General features: G+C 41.4%; 1 protein-coding gene across 1 annotated transcript in view; it reads right to left on the reverse strand.

Moving 5' to 3' along the window:
• The window catches only part of Smc1b (structural maintenance of chromosomes 1B), an 82,526-nt gene that overhangs the window by 14,777 nt on the left and 49,560 nt on the right, over nucleotides 1–18,189 (reverse strand). Inside the window, exons 18-19 of the mRNA XM_004650386.2 lie at nucleotides 16,404–16,557; nucleotides 2,050–2,148 (exon numbers count right to left, since the gene is read on the reverse strand). Of these exons, the coding sequence (XP_004650443.2) occupies nucleotides 2,050–2,148; nucleotides 16,404–16,557 (253 nt within the window). The remainder of the gene's footprint in view (nucleotides 1–2,049; nucleotides 2,149–16,403; nucleotides 16,558–18,189) is intronic.

Raw genomic sequence — 18,189 nt, forward strand, 5'->3', positions numbered from 1 at the left:
TAACCACCTTTTTTTTTTTTGAAAGAGGGTCTCTCAGTGGCCTAGCACTCACCAATTAGGCTAAACTGGGCTGGACAACAAGACCCAGGAATCATCCTGCCTCTGCCTCCCTAGTGCTGGGATAACAAGCATGCAACAACCCACCTGGCATTTTTACATGGGTTTGGGAATCCAACTCAGATCCTTATGCATGCAAGGCAAGTGCTTTATTGACTGGGCTTTGTTCTGTGCCAACTTTGTTTTGTTTGTTTGTTTCTTGAGGTAGAGTCTTACTCTAGCTCAGGCTGACCTGGAATTCACTACATAGTCTCAAGGTGGCCTTGAATTCTTGGCAATCCTCCTACCTCTGCCTCCTGAGTGCTGAAATTAAAGGTGTACCATCATGCCCAGCACCCAACTTGGTTTTTTTTAATATATTTTTTTAAATTTTTATTTATTTATTTATTTGAGAGCGACAGACACAGAGAGAAAGACAGATAGAGGGAGAGACAGAGAATGGGCACGCCAGGGCTTCCAGCCTCTGCAAACGAACTCCAGACGCGTGCGCCCCCTTGTGCATCTGGCTAACGTGGGACCTGGGGAACCGAGCCTCGAACCGGGGTCCTTAGGCTTCACAGGGAAGCGCTTAACCGCTAAGCCATCTCTCCAGCCCCCAACTTGTTTTTTAAAATATTTTTCTTTATTTGAGAGGGCAGGAGAGAGACAGAGAGATTGGGAATATGAATATACATGAACATGGACACACCAAGGCTCCTTCCCTTGCAAACAACTTCAGAAAATGTGCCAATTTGAGCATCTGGCTTTAAGTGGGTCCTGGAAAATTGAACCCTGGGCCATCATATTTTGCAAGCAAGCACCTTTAACTGCTGAGTCATCTCTGCAGCCCTAGTTTTTTTTTAAACTTAAAAAAAATTTATTCATTTGACATGTAGGGAGGGAGGCAGACAGAAGAGAGAGAAAGAGAAAGAATGGGCTCACCAGGGCCTCTAGCTGCTGCAAATGAACTCCCGATACATGAGCCACTTTGTACATCTGGCTTATTATGTGGGTCCTGGGGAATCTAACCTGGGTCCTGTGGCTTTGCAGGTAAGTGTCTTAACCACTAAGCAATCTCTCCAGACCTTAAAATATTTGTGGGAGATACTTGTACCACTTTTTGCATTTGGCTTAAATGAGTGACTTGGGAATTGAACCTGGGCTAGCAGGCTTTGTTAGCCAAGGGCCTTTAACTACTGAGACATCTTCCTAACCCATTGTTTTGCTTTTTGAAACAGGGTTTAATCTATCGCAGAGTGACTTTGAACTTCTAACTCTCCTGACCCCCACATCCCCAGTACTGGGATTACAGGTGTGTGCTACTATGTGAATTTATATTTTTTTCCTTTATATGTTTTTTTTTTTTCAAGGTAGGGTTTTGTTCTGTCCCAGGCTGACCTGGAATTCACTATGTAGTCTCAGGGTGGCCTTGAACTCACTATGATCCTCCTATTTCAGTCTCCTGAGTGCTGGGATTAAAGGTGTGTGCCACCATGCCCAGCTCCTTTGTATGTTTTTTGAAATTAATTGAGATCTACTTTTAATACCCCTTAAACACTACCCTAAAAGATTCTATAGTACTTATATATTCAATATTACCTTGAAGTAGTCGTGAACAATAATAAGCTCATGGAACTAGGAAGATGGCACAATGGGTAAAGTGCCTCACTGTTTAGGACTGATTACCAGAGCTTGATCCTCAGACCAGAAGCCATGCCAGGGCCCTGTAATCCCAGCATGCTGACAGTAAGATGAGAGGCAGAGACAAGAATTTCCTGGAAGTTTTCTAGGAGCATAGCAACCAACAACAGAGAGAGAGGTAAGGGAAGAAGAAAGAGGGGGGAGAAAAGGAAGAAAAGGAAAAGGAAGAAGAAAGAAAAAAAGGATACAGAATGCCAACCTGAAAATTGTCCTCTGGTTTCTGCATGTGTGTGTGTGTGCACGCACACACACACACAGAGAGAGAGAGAGAGGGAGAGAGAGAGAACAAAGCCATAAGAATCTTTTGGTTACCTTCAAATCTTCCCTCAGAGGGCTGTAGTCTACTTCAATGGATGCTTCCTTCTCATAGATACTAATTGTTGCCTGGGTACTTTCCGTGTCAGTTCCCAACTGAAAAACACATGAAACTTATCTGAAATGGTGACTTCTCATTCATTACACTCCCAATCGTCCAGTCACTTATCAACTCATTCAAATAAGCTAACACCGTTACAATAGCTAAATGGGTAGGTACAAAGATCTAGTCTTGTTGACTAATGTCACAGTATGGCAGTGCCCTGGGCTCACTTTGTTACAACTACACAGCCTCCATGACAAAGCAGGTATATAACTCTTAGGATGTACACTACTCTCTACTCTGCTAGCAAGTCAGCTACATTTTCTCAATTCTCACCTCCCCTTTTCACTAGCTACTTTCTCTTGAGGCCACCCCTGACATCTCATCTAAGGCTGTCAACTTCCACAAATTTTTGTTTTCCTTTAGCATACATCAATACCTAACACAAAAATATTTCATTCATCACTTATATGTTTGTCTCTAATCCACTATGATGTGAAGGATAGAATTTTTTTTTTGTTTGTTTTTTTGAGGTAGGGTCTCACTCTGGCTCAGGCTGACCTGGAATTCTCTATGTAGTCTCAGGTGGCCTCGAACTCTAGGAGATCCTCCTACCTCTGCCTCCCAAGTGCTGGGATTAAAGGCGTGCGCCACCACGCCTGGCTCTAGGATAGAATTTATTTATTTATTTATTTATTTATTTATTTATTTATTTATTTATTTGAGAGCGACAGACACAGAGAGAGACAGATAGAGGAAGAGAGAGAATGGGCACGCCAGGGCTTCCAGCCTCTGCAAACGAACTCCAGACGCGTGTGCCCCCTTGTGCATCTGGCTAACGTGGGGCCTGGGGAACCGAGCCTCGAACCGGGGTCCTTAGGCTTCACAGGCAAGCGCTTAACCGCTAAGCCATCTCTCCAGCCGAAGGATAGAATTTTTTATTGTGTTCTTTCATTACTGTATTCTCAGTGCCTGGTTTAATGACTGACACAGGCATTTAAAAAATATTTGTTTATTTATGAGAAGGGAGAAAGAGAACAGACACATCAGAGCATTTGGTCACTATAAATGAACTCCAGACATATATACCACTTTATGCATCCGGCTTTACATAGTTACTAGGTAATCAAACCTGGGCCAGCAGGTTAGGCTTTGCAAGCAAGATCCTTTAACTGCTGAGCCATTTCTCCAGCCCTGACATGCATCTTAATTTTAATATACAGTATGCTTTGGAAGAAAGAAATGAAGGTATGAGGAAAGAAGAAATAAATGATTGTTTATTTAGTTGTGGTCTGGTGTTTCTGTGTATTACTTCTCAAAACCAAGGCTTATAAGAAGAACCAAATTCTCATTTACTCCCCTGCATACTTTTCAGCTACAGAAACTCAACAAAGTACTTTTTGAATTAAGTATACATTTTACATAATACATGTGTTAAAATGACTCAAATATAAGGAGAAGTTAAATACAAAATGGAACATAGAAGCTCTATACCTCATAACTGTTAGTCTATGTCTGTCTACATTACACTTCTATGTATGGAAAGGTATGGTGGTGCATACCTCTAATCCCTCAGGACTTGGGAGACAGAGGCAGGAAGACTGCTAACTTGAGCTAGCCTGAGACACAGAGTGAGAAGCTATTTAAGAAGTAAGAGGGAGGGGTGGAAGAAAAGAGAAAGAAAACCTTAGTTTTCCATACCAGGGGAAATGTGATTCTGTGGCTTCTTCCCATACCCAGCTTAGTATCCTGTTAGGGCCATAAGGCACAAATACTACCACAAGACAGATGTTCTTCTATATCAGAAGAAATTTATCCTGTGTCTTAAGCCCTCGCCTTTATGTCACAAAATGGTCCAGGTTTGCTTCCCTGGAAACATGACTCTTAAAGGGTAACATTAAGGAGCAGGGATGAAGCTCAGTTAGTAGAGTGCTTGCTCAGCAGAGAAAAATAGAAGAAAAAGAAAGAGAGAGAAATAGGAACGTGTGCGCCAAGGCCTCCAGCCACTGCAAATGAACCCCATATACATGCGCCATTTTGTGCATTTGGCTTTACATGGGTACTAGTGAATCAAACTTGGGTTGTTAGGCTTTGCAAGCAAATGCCTTAACTGCTGAGCCATCTCTCCAGCCCCAATTGTTTTTAAAGATGTATTTTATTTATTTATTAGAGACAGAGGGAGAGAGAGAGTGAGTGAGAATGGGCACATAAGGGCCTCTAGCCACTGTAAACAAATTCCAGATGCATGCACCATGTTCATCAGGCTTATGTGGGGCCTGGAGAATTGAACCTGGGTCCTTAGGCTTTGCAGGCATGGACCTTAACCACTAAGCCATCTCTTCAGCCCTTTTTAAAGCAAATTGAAGTACTTTTTAAAAAATGCACTTTTAGAGAGACAACAAAACTGAAGGAAGTTAGTGATTTCCCATGTATCTCCCTGTACATGAGCAGCCTTGCACTGTCACCCCACAGGAGAGTGTGTTTTCATTAGTGCAGCTTCACCGACATTCCATCATCACCCAAAGCCCACACTTTACAATAGGGCTTGCTGTTTTTACACAGGGCCTCACTCCATAGCCCAGGCTGGCATCAAACTCATGACAATTCTCCTGCCTCAGCCTCCCAAGTGTTGGGATTACAGATGTAAGCCACAACATCCAGTTTAAGGCTTTCCGTAATTGTTGTTCAATCTATAGGCTTACACAAACATATAATGACATGTATATACCATTACACTATTAGAACAGTTTCACTGCCTAAAAATCCTGTGGTCTTTTTCACCTGTCATTCCTCTAACCCAGGGCAACTGATTGTTCCCCATCTCTACAGTGTTACCTTTCCTGGAATGTCATACCATTGTGACCATATTATCTTTAGTGCATACAGATTGTCTTCTTTTACTTATTAATGTGCATTTCTCCCATGTATTTTTATGGCTTGATATTTCATTTTTTCTAGCACTGGATAATATTGTATGGTCTATATGTGCCAATTTTTCACTGTTCACCTACTGTGGCAGTTTGATTCAGGTATCCCCCATAAACTTAGGTGTTCTGAATGCTACGTTCCCGGCTGACAGATATTTGGGAGTTAAAGCCTCCAGGAGGCAGTGTATTGTTGGGGGCGGGCTTATGGGTATACTATCCAGTTTCCCCTTGCCAGTGTTTGGCACACTCTCCTGTTGCTATTGTTCATCTTATGTGGGCCTGGGGATGATGTCCATCTGCTCATGCCATCATTTTCCCCTGGCATTGTGGAGCTTCCCCTTGAGCTTGTAAGCCAAAATAAACCTTTTTCCCACAAGCTGTTCTTGGTTGGGTGATTTCTACCAGCAATGAGAACCTGACTGCAGGAGTAAAGTGGTACCAAGGAGTGGGATTGCTGCCAGACACTTGTCTGTGTGGCTTTGGCCTTTTGGAGCTGATTTCCAAGAGGGATGTGGAAGGATTTGAAACCTTGGCCTAAGAGATGCCTTGCAGTGCTGTAAGTACAGCTTGATGGACTATTCTGGTCGGAGTTGAAAGGCCTGAATACAGTAAGAACCATGGAACTGTGAGGTTTGGTTTATGAGGGTGAGAAAGAGCTTTGCTTGGACTGGGCTAGAAGCAGTTTGAGAGGCTTGTTGTTATGGCCATGTTCTGAGAAGTTGTGCAGGGTTGTACTGCGTAGAAATGGACTGCTGTGAGCAGAGGGATACAGCACAGAAAAAAAAAAAATCTTTGGGTGAACTGCTGCCCATTCAGCTGCAATTAAGAAAATACAACCTTTGAGATTGGGCCAGCTAGCCTGCACTGAGGCAACAGGAAGAATGTTGACTCTTGTGAAGGGGCCTGAGTGCTCAAGGAGCATCCTGTTCTTCAACGTCTGCTTTATTCCCCCCTGAATTAACAAATTGGCACCTGACCTGGTATTGAGGAGTGTAAGAAATGCAGAAAAGAAGGGTCATTGAATTTGCAACATGGTCTTGTGTTTCGGAAATGGCCATGGGCAGTGTGAAGGTTTGCTGGATGCCTGCATGGAGACCCCATGGTGCCATGAGGATGAAATAAACAAATAAACAAATGCCCTCTCGAGCCTATAAGCCAAAATAAACCTCTTTTCCCACAAGCTGCTCTCTTGGTTGGATGATTTCTACCAGCAATGCAAACCTGACTGCAACACCTACAAAAGAGTATTTTGGTTATTTCTAAGTTTTGACAATTATGAATAAAGCAGCTATAAACATACATGTGAAGATTCTTATGTGGATATATTTTCAACTCTTTGGGCAAAAGCTAGGTACTTCTTTGGATTATGCGGTAAGAATGTTTAATTGTATAGGAAACACCCCAGATAGTCTTCTAAAGTGTCTGTGTCATGTTGCATTTCTGCTAGCAGTGACAGTGCTGATCACATTCCCCACATTTGGTGGTGTCAGTGCTCTGAATTTTAACCTACAGTGCAAGTGTTTAGTGGTACTGTGTTTCAGTCTTCATGGCCCTTATGATGTATAAAGTGGAATATCTATTTGCCATTTACTTATCTTCTTTTTTTTTAATTTTTTGTTTATTTTTTGTTTATTTGAGAACAACAGACAGAGAGAAAGAGACAGATATATATAGAGAGAGAATAGGCGCGCCAGGGCTTCCAGCCACTGCAAATGAACTCCAGACACGTGCGCCCCTTGTGCATCTGGCTAACGTGGGTCCTGGGGAGTTGAGCCTCAAACCGGGGTCTTTAGGCTTCATAGGCAAGCGCTTAACCGCTAAGCCATCTCTCCAGCCCTACTTATTTTTTTTAATTTTTAAATTTTTATTAACATTTTCCATGATTATAAAAAAATATCCCATGGTAATTCCCTCCCTCCCCCCTGACACTTTCCCCTTTGAAATTCCATTCTTCATCATATTACCTCCCCATCTCAATCATTGTACTTACATATATACAATATCAACCTATTAAGTACCCTCCTCCCTTCCTTTCTCTTCCCTTTATGTCTCCTTTTTAACTTACTGGCCTCTGCTACTAAGTATTTTCCTTCTCACGCAGAAGCCCAATCATCTGTAGCCAGGATCCACATATGAGAGAGAACATGTGGCACTTGGCGTTCTGGCCTGTCCAGCCCTACTTATTAAAGTGAGATGTAATCTTAATTTGGTTTTAATGTCCATTTGCCTGGTAGCTAAGGATGTTGAAGGAATTTTATATATTTTATATTAATATAATATTTTTATAATATATAATATATATTTTATATAATATAATATAAATATATATTTATATATTTTTTAGAATGATTTACTCAACTAATTTGCCTATTTATCAACTGGATGGTTGTTTTCTTGGTGTGTACCATTTTGAGTTCTTTGTGTATTTTAGACATTAATCTGTAAGATGGCTGGCAAAGATTTTCTCCCATTCTGTAGGCTGGCTTTCCACTCTGCTTGTTACATCCTTTGCTGTGCAGAAGCATTTTAATTTCATACAATCCCATTTGTTAGTTCTTGATATTACTTCCTGAGCTACTGGAACCCTTTAGAAAACCCTAGCCTCTGCCTATAGTTTGAAGTGTTCCCCTCTAGCAGTTTCAGTTTCAGTATCACGTTAAGATCTTTGATCCAGGACTTGAGAAATGGCTTATCAGTTAAGGCATTTGCCTGCAAAGCCTAAGGACCCAGGTTTGATTTCTCGTACCCACATAGACCAGATGCACAAGGGGGCACATGTGTCTGGAGTTTGTTTGCAGTGGCTAGAGGCCCTATGTGTCCATTCTCTATGTGCCTTTCTCTCTCAAAATAAATAAATTTAAAAATTTTTAAATAATAAAAAGGATCTTTGATCCACTTTGGATTTATTTCTGTAGTGATAGGGATCTAGATGTGGCTAGTTTGCCTAGCACTATTTGTTGACACAATTCTTCCTAGTTCTCTTCTTTTCACGTAATGTCCCATGACATTTTTTCCTGCGCTCTCAAGATTGAGTCTTCTTACTCTGTGTGGCATTCCTTTAGGTGTCCTCTGGACTGTGGACTTGGTCATGAATTGCTTTAGTTTGTACTTGTTCTGAAGTATATTATCATGTCCATTTAAAAAGATAACTTCCCAGCACTCGGGAGGCAGTGGTATGAGAATTGCCGTGAGTTCGAGGCCACCCTGAGATTGCCTGGTACATTGCAGGTCAGCCTGGGCTAGAGTGAGACCCTACCTCGAAAAAGCAAAAAAAAAAAAAAAGATAACTTTGCTGGATATATTTATCTTGCCTGGCACTTATTTACTTACAGGTCTTCTGGCTTTTAGGGCTTCTGCTGAGAAGTATGCTGTCATTATTATGGGTTTGCTTTTATGAGTTGATTGTTTTTGGTAGTTTGTACTATATAGCTCCTTTGTGGCTTTGGCATTTTGTCTGTTGTAGAGAGTTCTTCTTTGGTCATGTCTATCTGGTGTTATAAATGCCTCTTTGCCATTTTCTTCCCTGGACTTTGGATTTCTTTTGTTTGTTTGTTTTGTTTTGTTTTCCTCACTCTAGCTCAGGCTGACCTGGAATTCACTACATAGTCTCAGGGTGGCCTTGACCACACAACGATCCTGCTACCTCTGCATACCAAGGGCTGGGATTAAAGGCATGCTCCACCACACCTGGCTTTGGATATTTTCTGATAAATGTTACTTGAACAGATTTGTGCTTGTAGTTTATTTTTATTTTTATTTCTTTATTTGAGAGTGACAGAGAGAAAGAGGCACACACATGGGGGGGGGGGGAGAAAATGGGCATGCCAGGGCCTTCAGCCACTGCAAATGAACTCCAGATGCATGTGCCACCTTGTGGGCCTGGCTTATGTGGGTCTGGCTTATGTGGGTTCTGGGGAATTGAGCCTCGAACTAGGGACCTTAGGCTTCACAGGCAAGCACTTAACTGCTAATCCATCTCTCCAGCCCCTGTTTGTAGTTTTTAATCTCAGCCCCATCTTCTACTCCATGAATTCTTACCTTTGGTCTGCTGATCATACCCCAGAATTCTTGGATGTTGTGGACATTCATGTTTATGTTTTTTCTTTGTAAAAATACAGTACTACAACTGAACTCCAGATATGTAGGCCACCCTGTGTGCATGTGCACCTTGCAAGCTTGCATCACCTTGTGCATCTGGCTTCCATGGGACCTCACAGAGAGTTTAAAATGGGACCTTAAGTTTCACAGGCAAGCACCTTAACTGCTAAGCCTCTTTCCAGCCCCCACCACTTTTGGTGCATTGGTATCTAGCCCTCATCTCAACTTCTCTACAACTGCTTCTCTTGGCAACTTCCCAGTCAAGGGCTACCCGAAGTTGACTGCAGGCTAACTGACTTATGACTGTTCTGTTTTTAGTCTCCCAGAGTAGTTCCATACTAAACAATGGGTTCCTTCTTTAGATGGCACTCAGCCACAGCCCTCTGAGACTGAGAAGTAACAAAATGGACCTCTTCTCCACCGTCAGCCTTCATGCTGGAGGAATCACTGTCTCACTGACCCCCCAGTGGGATTCTAGGCTTAGGGGAACTGTGGGCTTGTCCTGTGGCTGGTCCTGCCAGTTTCTTTTCATCAGGGTTACTTGGTTTACATTTTGGATGAGGCCTCTACTCCCACCACCTCCTTCCACCCCTCCAAGCTCATGCTGGGAGTCACAGCTGAAGCTGTAGGCTGCAGTTCCCTTTCACTGTCTTCCCCTTTACATGTTCTGGCTGCACTATCACCCCTTTGTGATTTCTAATGCTCTTCTAGTAGTTCTTCTCAGAACAATCTGTGAAAATGCCTTCAGCAATGTAGTGACAAAATGCAGGGAGAAGGAACATACCTGTAGTCCCACAATTAGGTCCCAGTCTTTTACCAAGCCTGTTCTTGGACTATGAACTTCACAGTGCTTCTCAATTATTTTTTTTTCTCCCATAGAAGAGACAGGATAGTGAAAATGACCTGGAGTTAGGGATTCCTGTTTCCCAATCAGTTAGACTCTCTTAACCATATAAAGTTGGAATCTGGTGAAGTACTTTCTCCCGAGGGTTGCAGCCCTTGGTAAGTTACAGACAGAGCCTCAGGAAGTTACAAATCCTAAAAATGTGTGAACCCCTGAGACTGGCTCATTCTAGAGTTTTTGTCTACAGACTTGCCACTAGCAATTATGAAATTACAGTTTTGGATTTCATACAATGGTTCTGGTTCCTCATGGAAGCTTATGCTCTGGAAGTTGTAATTCTCTCATTAACTGTCTCCCTCACCAATTTTGGGCCACAATTTCTCCTTGACCTCCCTTCTTTAAGTTACAAATCCAGAAACTTAATTTTTTTAACTTTGTTCAGTTTTGTACTTGCTAAAATGGAGCTGGTTCCAGATACTTAGAAAGTTTCATTTCTCTCTCTCTCTTAAACAGGACCTCACTATGTAGCTCAAGACTCTTGATTTTCTTCCCACAGTCTCCCAAGTGCTAGGATTGTACAGGCCTGTACCACCATGCCCAGTTTAGAAGTCTTACTTTTCTTTTTAGAAAGTCATTTAATATGAATACAGCATAAAGTTTTAGTATCTGTATTGTGCTACCTTTCATGAATGTGAAAGTCTCATGCTAATAAAGCAACAAGTACTCTTGTATTCATGGAGAATGTTGGAGACTACTACTGAGGATACGCTAACTCAGAGACCAGAAAACAAAGCATAACAGGCTGACTAACAGACACAGGCATTATTTGCTAAACTGCTTCCAGGACTTCCATTAAGATGGTACCATAAGAACCATGCCAAAGCAGTCTAGGGGAGAAATAGAAAAAAAAAAAAAAAAAACAGCAAAATTCATTCTTCTACTAAAAAGCGAGGTGCATAAAAAATTATCAAATGTAGCAGAGAAGTAGGAGAGATTTAGAGCGTTTAGAGACCACAGAAGGAGGCAGAAGTGGCTCCAGCAGCAGCAGCACCAGGTCCGCATGACCATGGCCTCAAGGCTCAGCCTGAGCTGCAGGAAAAGTCAGATGAGGAGATTCTCCACTCACACCGGCCTCCTCACAAACTCAAGAAACATGAAGGGAGATGGCAGGGACCTGATACCAACACCAGGCAAACATAGGAAAAAAAAAAAAAAGAAAATTACAATCTCCCTCATGAGCATAGACGCAAAAATTCTCAACAGGATATTGGCAAACAGAATATAAGACTACGTCAGAAAGATCATTCACCCCAACTAAGTAGGCTTTATCCCAGAGATGCGAGGATGGTTCAACATACATCATATAAATGGACTGAAGGACAAAAATCACATGATCATCTCATTATATGCAGAGAAAGCATTTAACAAAATCCAACATCCCTTCATGATAAAAGTCCTACAGAGACTGGAAATAGAAGGAACATATCTCAATATAATAAAGGCTAATTATGACAAACCTACAGCCAACATAATACTCAGGAGAGAAAAACCTGAAGCTTTTTCCACTAAAATCAGGAAGACAAGGGTGTCCACTATCCCACTTTTGTTTAATATAATACTGGAAGTCTTAGCCATAGCAATAAGGCAAGAGACACACATAAAAGGGATACAAATTGGAAAGGAAAAGATCAAGTTATCATTATTTTCAGAGGACATGATTCTACATATAAAGGACCCTAAAGACTACACCAGCAAACAGTTAGAGCTGATAAACACCTATAGCCAAGTAGCAGGATACAAAATAAACACACAGAAATCAGTAGCCTTCCTATATGGTAACAACAAACACACAGAGGATAAAATCAGAGAATCCCTCCCATTCACAATTGCATCAAAAAAAAAGAAAACCTTGAGCCAGGCGTGATGGTGCATACTTTTAATCCCAGTACTCGGGAGGCAGAGGTAGGAGGATCGCCATGAATTCGAGGCCACCCTGAAACTTCATAGTGAATTCCAGGTCAGTCTGGGCTAGAGCAAGACCCTAACTTGAAAAACCAAAAAAACAAACAAACAAAAATAAAATACCTTGGAATAAACCTAACCAAGGAAGTAAAGAATCTCTACAATGAAAACTTCAAGATACTCTAGTGAGAAATTGAAGAAGACACTAGGAAATGGAAAGACATCTCTTGTTCTTGGATGGGAAGAATCAATATTGTGAAAAATGGCAATCTTACAGAAAGTAATCTACATATTTAATACAATCCCCATCAAAATACCAATGGCATTCTTCACAGAAGTAGAAAAAAATCCAAAAATTCATTTGGAAGCACAAAAAACCTTGAATATCTAAAACAATGTTGAAGCCAGGCGTAGTGGTGCATGCCTTTAATCCCAGCACTTGGGAGGCAGAGGTAGGAGGATTGCTGAGAGTTTGAGGCCACCCTGAGACTACATAGTGAATTCCAGGTCAGCCTGGACTAGAGTGAGACCCTACCTCAAAAAACAAAACCAAAAAATTAAATAAATAAAATAAAACAATGTTGAGTTATAAAAATAAGGCTGGTGGTATCACCATACCTGATTTTAACCTATACTACAGGGCCATAGCAACAAAACAGAATGGTACTGGCACAAAAACAGACAGGTAAATCAATGGAACAGAACAGAGGATCTGATGTAAATCAGGGTAGCTGTAGCCACCTAATATTCTACAAAAAAATGCCAAAAAATACTTATTAGAAAAAAGACAGCCTCTTCGGGAAATGGTGCTGGGAAAATTGGATATGTATCTGTAGAAGGATAAAAATAGTTCCTTATCTCTCCCCATGCACAAGAATTAAGTCCAAATGGATGAAAGACTTTAATATCAGACCTGAAACTGCTAGAGGAAAAAATAAGGGAAACCCTTCAACACATTGGTATTGGCAAAGACTCTGACTATAACCTAATTGCTCAGGAAATAAAATCACAGATCAACTGCTGGGACCTCATGAAATTACAAAGATTTTGTACTGCAAAGGACACTATGAAGAGAGGAAAGTGGCAACCTACAGAATGAGAGAAAATCTTTGCCAGCTATTCATCTGATAGAGAATTAATATCTAGGATATATAAAGAACTCAAAAAATTAAATAATAAGAAATCAAACAATGCAATTAAAATGGGCTATGGAACTAAATAAAGGGTTCTCAGAAGAAGAAATACAGATGGCATATAAACATCTAAGAAAAGTTCTACATCCCTAGTTATCAGGGAAATGCAAATAAAAACTATATCACGCCGGGCGTGGTGGCGCACGCCTTTAATCCCAGCACTCGGGAGGCAGAGGTAGGAGGATTGCCATGAGTTCGAGGCCATCCTGAGATGACATAGTTAATTCCAGGTCAGCCTGGACCAGAGTGAGACCCTACCTCGAAAAACAAAAAAACAAAAACAACAACAACAAAAACTATATCACGATTCTATCTCACTTCTGTCAGAATGGCTTCCATCATGAAAATAAATGACCCTAAATGCTGATGAAGATGTAGAAAAAGAGGAACCCTTCTACACTGTTGGTGAGAAAGCAATCTGATCCAGCCATTGAGAAAATAAGTGTGGAGGTTCCTAAGACAGCTAAAAATAGACCTACCACATGACCCGGCTATACCACTGCTAGGCATATATCCTAAGGACTCGTCTCACTACCTTAGAGATACTTGCTCAACCATGATTACTGACACTCTATTCACAATAGCTGGGAAATGGAACCAGCCTAGATGTCCTCAACTGATGAGTGGATAATGAAGATGTGGCACATTTATACAATGGAGTTCTACTCAGTAGTATAGAAAAGTAAAGTTATGAGATTTGGAGGAAAATGGATGGATCTGGAAAGTATACTTAGTAAGGGAACCCAGCACCAGAAGGCCAAATGTCATATGTTCTCTCTCATATGTGGATCCTAGCTACAAATGATTCTATGTAAGTAGGAATAAAACTCAGTAGCAAAGGCCAGCAAACTAAGGAGATATAAAGGGAATAGAAAGGAAGGGAGGGTGAACTTAATAGGATGGTATTGTATATATGTAAGTACAACAACAGATTAATGGGTGTGAAAAGGCCTAAGTGAGGTCAGGGGAAGAGATTGAGTAAAGGAAAGGTGGAGGGAGGGCTAATCAAAATCTAAGAGGATATAAATAAGTCATACGGAAACCTAGTTTTTTGGACAATGGAACACTCAGGAGCTGTAGATTGTTACTAGAAAATTTTCAGTGCCAGGGATGGGATACCTTCCAGTGAGTTGCTGGTCAAGGAGGTTCCCAATACCCCAAAACATTACAGGCCATTGCTGAGGTACTTGGTTTCCCACCAGGAACAGATGGGAAGATCCTACTGCTGAAGACTCCACACACTTGGGCTGCAAGTTTACTGAGAAATCCTGTTGGAGCAGAGCTGAAAATCTCCTCTATGTAGACCAGCTGACAGAAAGCTGGAAAAAGCTATGCTGCATGCAGTTCAATGGGAGAGAAATCACCAGTGAAGATACCCAACAAAGGATACTCCAAACCTTAAATTTGGCCAGCCAGGCAAAATGAGGCAATGGGTGCAATAGAGGAATGTCTGTTATGGGGGAAACCAACCACTCTCTAACTGGACTAGAGGTCTGCTCCATGGGAGGGAATATATCCCTGATACTGAAAACCTACAACAGGGGTAGTCATGAGCTCTAGAGGTGTAAGATCTGCTGCTGTCTGGCTAAACGTATATACTATGCTCACCAAACTGCCCAATAAGCACTTCTCTTAATGTTCATACCCTTATATTAATGCTACTCTCACTTTTGGTAGAGAACCTTCTCTTTTCAGATGGCAGTGACCTTGGGATGACTCAGAATGAACCATGGTGCTGAGAAGTAACAAAGGAGTGCTCAGCACTATAATATCTCTATCACACCTTCCAAGGCTCAAGGTTCATTGCAGAAGACTTGGCAGAAAGAATATAAGAGCCAAAGGAAGGGTAGGTCTCCTTACAACGTTCTCCTCCAGACAAAAAATGGCCTGGATATCCATGACCTCACAGCACCTGACACTACCTACACAAGACCATCATAACAGGAGGAAAAGATCATGACATCAAAATAAAAGAGAGACTGATTGAGAGAGGGAGGGGATATGATGGAATGGAGTTTCAAAGGGGAAAGTGGGGGAAGGGAGGGAATTACATGGGATATTATTTACAATTATGAATGTTGTCAATAAAAAAATTTAAAAAGATTTATAATTATCTATTTCTAGCATGATAAAAATACTTCTACAACTCCCTTGCCTCTTAAGCAGGAGTTTTATCCTTTCTGCAAACAGTAAGAACCGTATTCTGCTTCTATCAACTTTTTCTTATACCAGACTTGCATGTACATGACCAGAATGAGCCAATCAGAATTCTTCCCTTGGTTTTTCTGGAGAAAGGACAGGGAAAAGTTTTCTTTCTTCTGGTCAAAGCCAGTGGCTACTTTGTAGCCTTTTGGAGAAAGTGGACTTGAGAGCACAAAGCCAGTATACACTGAATGAAAATGAGTTCTAACAGCCTCTAAAGTCCCTAGATTGAGCACATGTGAGACCACCTCCATTCCAGGCCCCTTCCTTAGTTTTCTCTCCACCTCTCTTTACTGACTTATAAAACCATTTGAGAGCCGGGCGTGGTGGCGCACGCCTTTAATCCCAGCACTCGGGAGGCCGAGGTAGGAGGATCACTGAGAGTTCGAGGCCACCCTGAGACTACATAGTAAATTCCAGGTCAGCCTGAGCCAGAGTGAGACCCTACCTCGAAAAACAAACAACAACAAAAAAAAAACCATTTGAGTTGCACTTAAGACACTGTACCCAGGAAAGGGTTTTCTCCTTTCCTTATCTCCTATCCAAAATGCTATTTCAGGTATAACAGAAAAAAAAAAGGATTTTTTTTTTTTTATTATAGACACACCAAAAGCATGCTATGAGAACTTGTCAATATTAGTGAGAGAGAAGCTTAGTTTTGTCAATACTTCATTCTGAAGAATCCAGACTTATTCTTTCAGAGCAGGAATTTCCATAAGGAACTAGAATTTGCTTCTAGAGTAAAAGTTGTTCAAAGTAGAAGATTTCTGAGTTTTGCTGGGATGGGGGACAGAACAGATATGGGAAAAATAACTGCAGTTCTTCAATTCCTCCTAGGTTTTTTACATAGTGGAAAAAAAGCACTGGTCCATGCTGTGGTATTAAAGGAGTATGAGTTAAGAGGAGAAATTAGACAAGTGCACAAAATGTCTAGTCCTTCAGGATGACAATTATTCCTCCCTTTTTCCTTCTTAGGAGATGTCTGCCTCATTTCTAAAAGGGCTATAGAACTAGAGGAAGAATAAACAGTCAAAGACACAATATCCAGTTTGTACAACTGCACATATTATTTTCTAAGATACCTCCACTTCAATGATGTCATCCAGTGACCCCAACAACAGGATTATTTCAATGTCTTGAACTTTGCAGTCAAGCAGAATGTTGTGTTTCTCTAATTGTTTCTGTTCCAGGGAACCCTGAATAATTATGACTTCCTTTTGTAATTTTCCCACTTCCCTGTAAATACAGATACAAAAAAATTTATTTATTATGTAGTTATACCAAGGAAGAAAAATGTTATGTTATAACCCTACATGAAAAAATTATTTTCTGGGCTGCAGAGATGGTTTAGCGGTTAAGGTGCTTGCCTGAAAAGCCAAAGGACCCAGGTTTGATTCCCCAGTACCCATGTAAAACCAGATGCACAAGGTGGTGCATGTATATGGAGTTCCTCTGCAGTGGCTAGAGTCCTGGAGTGCGTGTGTGCGCGCTCTCTCTCTCTCATAAATAAAATAGGAAACTTCTGGGTAAGATGGCAGCATTATATACACACCAAAGCAGCCTACAGTGGGAAATAAGCAGAAAAACAGAAAAATACAATCTTCTACCCAAAAGTGAAGATGTGTAAGTTATTATCAACCACAGCAGAGAAGCAGGAGAGACTAAGATCTTTCAGAAAGGTGGAAGACAGCCAGTATGCCGCTGAGGTGCCAGAGGCCCCAGTCCACACCTGCCCAGCTGGCACAGAGCTGCAGGAGTAGAAACCAGGTGGAAGGATTTTCCACTCACATCAGCTTCCTCTTAAAATCAAGAAACCTGAAGGGGAAGACAGCAGGGACCAGCTGAGCAGCTGCTGAAGAACACAAACGGGACCAGCTGAGCAGCTGCTGAAGGAGAACACAAACGGGCCCAGCTGGGCAGCTCCAGTACAACTCCAGGCATCCTGCACAGCCTCCCACCCCCCAACCACCAGTGCCCTAAACCTCCGGAGAATTCATTCACCCCAGAATGCACAGCATCCAGCACAGCCAATCAGAACACTAGATCCACAGCACAACATAGGGTTCAAAGTGGGCACTCAGCATTGATAACACTGGAAGCCATCCAAAAAGGTAACAGGGCATACTTACACAAAGCAAGGTACATAGGCCTGCACTGGAAGTACTAATCTCTTTCTATGCCAGGGCAGGTTATGTGTTACATATTTTTGGTTGGCTTTACCATTCTGAAATAAGGTTTATTTTGGTGTTAACTATAGTTGCCTTTGACGTTTCCTGATTCATAGGGCCTTTGTCTTTTTCTCCATCATTATTGGGAGTAGGGTCTGACTTGGCCCCAGCCTGAGCTGGAACCCATTTCAGACCAGAAATCTCAACCTCCCAGTTGTCAGGATTAAGAGTGTGGGGCAACACATACCCTTAGGTACTTTGGCTTTAATACTTTATCTGTTTGTTTTAATCACCGCCCATGCATAAATACTCTGTGCTGGTCTAGACTGAATCTGTCTACTGCTCAATTGAATTTTAGAATTTACCAGTAAATTGCTCTACTCAGTCTACTAGAATACTTGAATAGCAGGCAGACTCAACACCTAGGGCTACTTCTACTGTTTTCTTGAGGTATAAGAGCTACACTTGGCACCTTAAACTCCTACCCTGAAGATACATAAAGTCTGATTTACACAGCTAAAAACACTGCAGACAATTAGAAAACCCAAGCCTCAAATTAACTCAAGATGCAAAAACTTCTACATTATAATATGAGATCCACAAAAAATCAAGACAATACAACCCCAACAAAAATTGTAAAGCCATCAGAAATGACTCCCAATGAGACTGTTTTAGATGGAATACTTGACAAATATTTCAA

This window comes from Jaculus jaculus, chromosome 6, assembly GCF_020740685.1.
Source record: "Jaculus jaculus isolate mJacJac1 chromosome 6, mJacJac1.mat.Y.cur, whole genome shotgun sequence".
NCBI lineage: Eukaryota > Metazoa > Chordata > Mammalia > Rodentia > Dipodidae > Jaculus > Jaculus jaculus.